Source organism: Kogia breviceps, chromosome 16, assembly GCF_026419965.1.
Source record: "Kogia breviceps isolate mKogBre1 chromosome 16, mKogBre1 haplotype 1, whole genome shotgun sequence".
Classification (NCBI taxonomy): Eukaryota; Metazoa; Chordata; class Mammalia; order Artiodactyla; family Physeteridae; genus Kogia; species Kogia breviceps.
This window is the reverse complement of record NC_081325.1, coordinates 19,078,110-19,087,386: the sequence shown is the minus strand read 5'-3', so window position 1 is coordinate 19,087,386 and position 9,277 is coordinate 19,078,110. Positions and strand designations below refer to the sequence as shown.

The 9,277-nt window shown below is 39.1% G+C and overlaps 1 protein-coding gene across 2 annotated transcripts in view; it reads left to right on the top strand.

Annotated features, from left to right (window-relative positions):
* Nucleotides 1-1,512: 1,512 nt before the first annotated feature.
* CDADC1 (cytidine and dCMP deaminase domain containing 1) overlaps nucleotides 1,513-9,277 on the top strand; it is a 41,930-nt gene continuing 34,165 nt past the window's right edge. The window contains exons 1-3 of one of the 2 annotated variants that reach the window (XM_059041690.2): nucleotides 1,513-2,031; nucleotides 2,765-2,862; nucleotides 8,982-9,056. In XM_059041690.2, coding sequence (XP_058897673.1) covers nucleotides 1,950-2,031; nucleotides 2,765-2,862; nucleotides 8,982-9,056 — 255 coding nt within the window. In that variant the 5' untranslated portion in view covers nucleotides 1,513-1,949. The remainder of the gene's footprint in view (nucleotides 2,032-2,764; nucleotides 2,863-8,981; nucleotides 9,057-9,277) is intronic. The other variant, XM_067016324.1, reaches the window with a different exon arrangement.

Below are 9,277 nucleotides of genomic sequence, written 5' to 3'. Positions count from 1 at the left end.
TGATCAAGGACAGCTATCAAAAGCCTACAGCAAAAACCATACTTTAAAGTTTAACATTAAAATAGTTTCCTCTAGGGTTTTCCTGGTGGCGCAGTGGTTGAGAGTCTGCCTGCCGATGCAGGGGACACAGGTTCGTGCCCTGGTCTGGGAGGATCCCACATGCCGCGAATCGGCTGGGCCCGTGGGCCATGGCCGCTGAGCCTGCGCGTCCGGAGCCTGTGCTCCACAATGGGAGAGGCCACAACAGTGAGAGGCCCGCGTACCACAAAATAAAAAAAAAAAAAAGAGCATATGTTTTACATTAGGCAGATAAAGGTTTCTTTGTTGGCTTCTTCCCTTACTGGCTGTATATAAACGTAAGCACATTGCTTTTACCTCAAGGAGCCTTACTTTCTTCACTTTAAAGAGGGGTAATATAGGATCTATCTCCTAGAATTAGCACATTAAAATAAAGAACTGTGCACTGAAAAACATCATTAAGTGAGAAAGCAAGTGACAAATGGGAAGAAGATATTTACCGTACACATACCCAACTGAGAATGAATATCCAGGATGTATAAAAAATGCTTACAAATGAATAAGAAATAACTACCAAATAGAAAAATGGTTAACAGGTATTTCATAGAGAGGACACATGTATAGCCAATCTATCTAAGTAGAAATCAGGGGGAATCACAACCACAAGATATCATTTTATGCCAACCAGATTGGTAAACATTAAAAGTTTGGCAATACCAAGAATCAGTGGGGATATACAGCTATGTAAATTGGCCCAATCTCTCTGGAAAACTTTTCAGCATTATCAGGGAAACTTGACAATAACAACTCAAGAATTCTACTCCTAAGTGTAGTCCCTAAAGAAACTCTTCCATATGAACATAAGGAGACATATACAAAAATGTTTAAAGCAACATTGCTTGCAAGAGCAAAAAGCTGGAGATACTGCAAATGTCTTTTGACTCAAATATGGATAAATAAATTGTGGTATATATATACAATGAAATACTATACAGTAGTGACCGTTAATGAACCACAGTCATACCCATCAACACTGAAAAGTCTCTCTTTAATCCTTTACAAAATAATGTACTTTCATAATGTTGGCTTTTGCTTTCAGAGTCTCAGAGCAGTTTTTGTGTCTCACTATTTTTAAGTATTTCAAGTTGTGATAGCGCAAGTTGGTGATGGAAAACAGGCTCTGAGTCACTGGTTGAGGGAGGGGCTTCATTCTGAGTCATGCCTAGGACACTTATAAAATAATAAATTGCACTGGGCACAAATCCACAATGTCACGTACTTCTCAGATTTTCTAGGGGCCACTTCCTCCTATCTTCAATTTTCCCACAACTACAGTTCTACCTCTTAATGTCTTCATGTGTTTAATAAGAAGCAGAACGTTCCTGTGGTGGTCCCTGGCACTAAGTTCCCCAGGACTGGCCAATCTTAGAGGATAACAACAATCTGGACCGCCCAGCTCCCACCCCGTTCGTCTCCCAAATTCTCCACGACCTTGACCACGACAGATTGGGCAGGTTTCCATTTCAATTCTCTTTCGCTCTCTGACCAAAACTCTCATGTATGTGAAGCCCCCATCACCCTCTGAGAGTCTGCGCAACTTCGGACTTCGAGCCAAGACATCCTCAAGCGACCAGATTTCAGCAAAACCCACGAACACAGTCAAACACAAGTGTCAAATGATTTATTGTGTTGTGTTTCCTACCCACATGGTCGCCGCCGGAGGAGCAGCCCTGTGTCGCCTCATCCACCCCTCGCCGTAACGTCACACAGGGCGCCGGGAAATGGCTGCCGGACTCCTACGTCATTCGGTCGCGCAGAGTTTGGCCGTTGCTGTACAGTTGCTGGGAGGAGGCGAGAAGTGAGGTAGCTGGGGCAAAGATCATGCAGGACAGCGAGAGGTTTCCTGGGCAGCAGAGGCCGCTGGGCTGGCGATGAAAGAAGCAGGGCAGATGCAAAATCTGGAGAGCGAGGGGGCCGGACGGTCAGTCAGCACCCAGACTGGCAGCATGACCGGTGAGTGCCCCGAATCCTTCTCCCGCCACTCGCCTTTCGCTCTTTCTGTGCGTCTCCCGACGTTTCACTCTGGGTTCCCTGCCTGGCCGTCTTCGCCTGCGTTTCTGCTCCTGGGTGTCCCATCCCCGCCCTGGGCGCGTCGCCACCTCGGTCACCGGAATCCCTTGGCCCTGCTGCACTGGCTTTTGAAGTTGCGCTCACTACTCCCCTTTACTTTTCCTCCCAGGACCTGGAGCTGGGATCGACGAGCCTGCAAATTCCCCAAACTGTGTTTTTTATTCGATTTCAAAATTAGCTGCACGCGACGCTTTCCTTTATTTCAACTGCTTTTCCTTCTAAGGTCACCGTATTTTTAGGTCTGGGTTCTAACCACTGGCCTTGTTGCAACGCTTCATCACAGTCCAAAGTAAAGGTTGCTCCACGATGATCTCAGATGCAAGGACTTTTCATAACTTTTCTTGGATTGTTCCCATAGCTACGTGTATCAGCTGTACTATTTTTTTCTGCTAGGTGAAAGAGGGCCCAACTTTGGAAAGTGCTGGAAGACATTGCCGGCAAGGAGGTTGAAATCAGTCTCCTGATAAGAAAGTGATTTGATTCTCTTGCACACGAATCCTTTTTCTCTGCCTCCTGCTAAAACAGCTGAGCTAAGGTTGCAGTACCCAAGTGGCATTGAGCTTAGTTCTTATTTTCATCATTAGTAAAATGTTAAAGTGTTTGCCCTCTCTTGCAGGTGAAATACCAAGGCTTTCTAAAGTCAACCTTTTCACTCTGCTCAGTCTCTGGATGGAGCTCTTCCCAGCAGTCAAAAGTCAAAGACAAAAGTCTCAGGTATAATTTGTTTCCTTGGACAGTTTTTCCCCTTAGACAAGCGGTGGTCTAAAATTTGATTTTATTGCTCTAGTTTCGGTCAAACTTAAACTCAACAAGGCTTCAAATTTGCAAAATACCTTCATGGTTTAATGTGATACTTGTCATTCATAGCTGTGATCGTTGCTTTTTCCAGTCTAAAAGTAGAACATGCAGTTACACTCTCAGACTGCCATCTGTATTTTCTTTGGTCAGGTGTCTGTTAAGGTCTTTGGCCCATTTTTTAATCAGGTTGTTTGTTTTCTTACTGTTGAGTTTTAAGAGTTCTTTATATATTTTGGAGAACAGTCTTTTATCAGATGTGTCTTTTATGAATATTTTCTCCTAGTCTGTGACTTGTCTTCTCATTCTCCTGAAATTGTCCTTTGCAGAGAAGTTTTTAATGAAGTCCAGCTTATCATTGATTTCTTTCATGCATCATGCCTTTGGTGTTGTAATTAAAAAGTCATAGCCATACTCAAGATCACCTAGGTTTTTTCCTATGGTTATCTTCTAGGAGTGTTATAGTTTTGTATTTTACGTTTAGGTCTATGACGCATTTTGAGTTAACTTTTGTGAAGGGTGTAAGGTCTGTGTGTTGATAGGGAATTCCACTTTTCATGATACAATGATATCTCTTGGAGTAGTTTTCTCCCAATACCTATGTAAAATGTTTTATAAATAATAAAACATTATTTAAAATGTTATGCATTTTTATTCCCTATTTTTCAACCACTCCCTTAACTTCTACCCTGGCTCCACATATTATTAATGGCTTTGAGAAAGTTCTTCATTTTCTTCATGGATTTTGAAGTCCTTTATTCTAACTAGTTATTAACAGCTTAGTATTATTTTATGAAAGTAGAAGACTTCTAAGCTGTTGGGTTTTTGTTTTTTTTTTTGGTTTGGTTTGGTTTTTGCTGATGAAATTTCTCTTGAAGAGACAGATTAGAAGCAAATGTTTAGAGATTTAAGCCTTTTAAAAGTGCATTTAAAAAGCTGGGCTTTACAGGGGAGTGTTAGGGAAGGAAGGACATCCTGCCATTTGCAGCACTATAAATGGACCTTGAACACATTATGCTAAATGAGAAGTCAGACAGAGAAAGACAAGTACTGTATGATCTCACTCTCAGAGAGAGTAAAATGGTGGTTACCATGAGCTGGGGCGGGGGTGGGGGGTGACGACAGGGACAGATGTTGTTTAAGGGTACAAACTTATGAGTAGTAAGTAAGCCCTGGAGATCTAATGCACAGTGCAGTGAATGTAGAAAACAATATTGTATTATAATCATCAAACATGCTAAGAGATAGAGGTGCTAATTATTATTATTGTTATTATTTTATTTATTATTTATTTTTTTTGGCTGCGCCAGATCTTAGTTGCGGCATGTGGACTTGCTGGTTGTGGCATGCGAACTCTTAGTTGTGGCATGTGGGATCTAGTTCACTGACCAGGGATTGAACCTGGGTCCCCTGCATTGAGAGCATGGAGTCTTACCCATTGGACCACCAGCAAAGTCCCTAGAAGTGCTAATTATTGCTACAATGGCAATCATATTACAATATATAAATGTATCAAATTAATGTATTATACACCTTAATTTTGCACAACGTTATATGTCAAGTATATTTCAGTTAAAAATAAATTAATTAAAAGCTGGGCTTTTTACAAATTGAGTAATAATTTTGAAGAACCTTTTTTAATATCAAGATTTGGTCTCATTTTAATTCATTCACAGCCCCCCCCACACACACACATCCCAAGAATACATCCTGTTCTTTTTCAGCAGAGAGGCACATTAAATTAAATAAATAATTCCACTATTAATTGCACATGATGTTCATAAAGTTGATTAAGATCTTTTTCCTATTAAGAGAAGAAAAATGTTCTTTAAGCTAAAGTAATAAATTTGTTTCACTTAAATTATTTATCCTGCTTTTGCTATACAAATTAAGTCACAGAAACTCTAAGATGCAGTTTCACACGTACTTGTATTGGAAACATTGCTTTTGACACTTTACAAACCTTTGTCTTTGTGTGTGTGTGGTACGCGGGCCTCTCACTGTTGTGGCCTCTCCCGTTGCGGAGCACAGGCTCCGGACGCGCAGGCTCAGCGGCTGTGCCTCACGGGCCCAGCCGCTCCGCGGCATGTGGGATCTTCCCAGACCGGGACAGGAACCTGCGTCCCCTGCACAGGCAGGCGGATTCTCAACCACTGCACCACCAGGGAAGCCCAAACCTTTGTCTTTTTAAAAATAAAATATTTTTATGTGTTACGAAAGTAATACATATTTATTATTTATAAAATTGACAGAAGAAAAAAAATCCCTCATAATTCTACCACCTAGAGACTACTAACATTTTTGTGTTGTTTCTCAATCTTTCTTCTCTATTTCCTTTACTTATTTGATATCATTTAATTCTGGATCCTGCCCTTTTCACTTAACATAGGAAAATTCTCATGCTGTAATACTATCATAAACACTGGAGTGGCAACTTAGTCTGATGCTTTGGGAGTAGCCAGTGTTTCACAGTTAGCTTGCCTGGGTTCAAATCCTGGCTCCATCTCTTACTAGTTGTGTAACCTTGCATGAGTTACTTTACCTTTTTCTGTGTCATCTTCCTCATCTGTAAAATGGAGTGTTACTGGTACATACTACACTACATGGAACTTTTATTGAAAAATGAATGATTTAATATTTGTAAAGATCTTACATAGTGCTTGGCATATACTATGTACTTTATGTGTTTGTTATTATTTTATTTTATTTTAAAATTCAGTTTATTTAAACTAAATAGTTTTTTATAGTTCACCAATTTCTCCCACCCCCACCCTTATCTTTGTCAACCACCATTCTGTTCTCTGTGTCTGTGAACTTGGGGGTTTTTGTTTGTTTGTTTTTAGATCCCACATATAAGAGAGATCATATGGTATTTGTCTTTCTCTGTCTGACTTACTTCACTTAGCATAATGCTCTTGAGATCCCTTTGTGTTGTTCCAGATGGCAAGATTTCATTGTTTTACGGCTAGATAATATTCCACTGTGTGTGTGTATGTATATATATGTGCCACAATTTCTTTATCCATCCATCTGTTGATGGACACTTAGGTTGTTTTCATATTTTGGCTTTTGTAAGTAAATGATTCAGTGAACATTGGGAGTACATATGTCTCTTCAAGTCAGTGTTTTCATCTTCTTTGGATAAATACCCAGAAGTGAAATTGCTGGATCATATTGTAGCTCTATTTTTAATTTTTAGAGGACCCTCCATACTGTTCTCCATAGTGGCTGCACCAGCTTACACTCTCACCAACAGTGCCTGACAGCTCCCTTTTCAGCACACCCTAAACCCAGCACTTGTTACTTCTAGTCTTTTTGATAATAGCCATTCTGACAGGTGTGAGGTGGTATCTCACTGTGGTTCTGATTTGCATTTCCCTGATGATTAATGATGTAGAGTATCTTTTTGTGTACCTGTTGACCATCTGTATATCTTCTTTGGAAAAATGTCTATTCAGATCTTCTGCCCGTTTTTTAATTGGATTTGTTGGTTTTTTGCTATTGAGTTGTATGAGTTCTTTATATATTTGGGATATTAGCCTTTTGTCAGATACGTGATTTGCAAATATTTTCTCCCATTCAGTAGGTTGCCTTTTCATTTTCTTGATGGCTTCTTTTGCTGTGCAGAAGCTTTTTAGTTTGTTGTATTCCCAGTTGTTTATTTTTGCTTTTGTTGCTTTTGCTGTTGGTGTCAGATTCAAAAAATTGCCAAAAATCTATGTCAAGGAGCTTACCACCTGTTTTCTTCTAGGAATTTTATGGGTTTTATTATCATTTTATTGTCCTCTTAATTATTGCATAACAGTCCATTGTAGCAGTGTAACATGTTTATTCCCTTATTATTGGACATTTAAATTGTCTGTCATTTTTACCAGCCTTATGGAATTATTAACTTCAACCGCTTCAGAATATAACTACTATCTGAGCTTTCTATGTTGTCAAATATTTACAGTGTGTGAGTGTGCCTTGAGGATTGTTTAGCAAGTTATATATTGAGTATAAAGAGTAAGGATTTTTAATAATATAGTCTAAAACTAGATAAATAAGTCAGAGAGAAACTATTTATGAGACTTCTGAGGAAAAAAACCATAAGTACTTAAAAGTTTTGAAATAGAAATCGAGTACTGTTGAACATTGCTGTCATTTAAAAATAGTTCTCTCTCCTACCGGTTTATAGTTTTAAATTTCACTTAAGTAAGACTTACCTAAATTGCCTGAATGTTACTTTAGTAAGAATTAGAATAACTGTGCATTGTTCCCTCATATTTCTCTGCATATCACATATTTGTCTTTCTCTCCCAGCTCTTCCCATTGTGTCCTCTGGTGGTGTACCTTATCTTTATGCTAGAAGACCTCACATACTTTCCCAGAACAGAAGTAATATAGGATAACAGTGAAGACAATGGATTTGGGGCTCAGATCCTTGCTTACCCATTTGTTAGTTATGTAACCATGGTTGAGATATTTAATCTCTATCCACAGTTTCTTCATCTGCAAAATGGGAATAATCATAGCTACTTTTGTAAAGTTGTAGAGATTACATGAGGTAATTTAGGGCCTGATACATGGCCAACACTCAGTAAATGTTAAGTATTATTATTATTATCATACATATAATCAGCATCACCACTACTACCATCCACATCCCCATAATTACATTACCAACATAATTACTTCTTCCACTTCCTGTTCTACTTGAACAGAAACCTTATTCCCAGGACATGGCTTTTCTTGTAAATTTCTTAGAGGTTACTCCTTTTCTAGCATCCAGCCCTTATTTCAGAAAACTAAGAGGTCAGCATACACTGAGTTTGTCATTCCCACTTTCAAACTTTCTTCGATTTATTGCATATCCCACCTATTTTGGGGCTCACAGGATTCTGCTATTTCATTCTGTCATCTACTTACCTCATAAATCACTTTCCTGTGTTCGTAAATCATAAGCTCTATAAGAGCTGCATCCTGAGCAACTGGGTTTATGGCTGACACATAGAAAGGGTTCAATAAATATTTGTTGAATTAATAAATGAAAAATAAATCTGCTAAGAAAATTTGTGTTCAAAAACTGGTTGCATGGATGGACGGATGGATGAACGAATTTATCCCCTGGTGCAAAACTTTCTACTTTAAGTTTTACTTTTAGAGGAGACTTATGGACATTCCTATATTAGTGTCAACAAAGCTCATGGCTTAAAGCAACACAAATGTATATTCTTAAAGTTCTCTAGGTCAGAAGTCCAAAATGGGTCTCACTAGACTAAAATCAAAATGTTGCCAGGGCTGCATTTCTTCTATAGACTCTCAGGGAGAATATGTTTCCTTGCCTTTTCCAGCTTCTAGAAGCTGCCCACATTCCTGAGCTTGTGAACCTCTTCTTCCACCTTCAATGCCAACAATGGCGGGATGAGGCTTTTTCATGTTGCATCCCTCTAGCACTGACTCTCCTGCCTTCCTCTTTCACTTATAGGACCCTTGAGATTACATTGGTAATGTGATTACATTGCCCAGATAATCCAGGACAGCCTCCCCATCTCAAGATGATTAACAACTTTAATTCCGTATGCAACCTTGCCATGTAATATAACATAGCCACAGGCTCCAGGGATTGGGACCGGGAGGTCTTTGGGGGATGATTATTCTGCCTACTACAATCCATAGTTCATATTCTTGCTACGTAGTTCTTCACCTTCCCAATGCCAGGTAATTTACCTCTATTCCCCTTTAGTCCTTCTTAGCCATGGCCACACTAGGACTTTTCCATTGCTCAAAACTGCCCCAACTCTGAAACCTTAAACTACAGAATTTTATTTTCAGTTCTTCTGTATTTTGGAAAAGTATTCAGGGGCCAGATTATAAAAGCCTTATTTACTAGGTTGAGTAGTCTGAACTTGAACCTGAACAAAGCAGGAAGTCAATACAGAGTTTCATCGAGGAAAAAAATAAATGACCACAGCCAAAGAAACCAGTCTTTAAATAGGAAATATTGAATTAATCACATGTACTAATCTTTTTTCCCCCCTTAATCTGTGTTTAATTAGGAAAGGGAGGAAGGAAAGCATGGACCCTCAGGAGATAAGGAAGAGATGGCCAGAGTATCTACTGACAAAAAACAGGTGAATTTTTATGATTTAAAAAAAAGATATAGGCTCATAATAACAAAGCAAAAGGAATGATATAAAGTAGAATAAAAGTCTCTTTTATACTGAAGTTCCCCATTCCCACTTCCAAGAGAGTTTTTGTATCCTCTTCTAAAAATCATACATTTACAAGACTATACATGTTTCTCCAAAGGTTGGGGGTGGTGAGGGAGAACAGATGGGATTATGTATTCTGT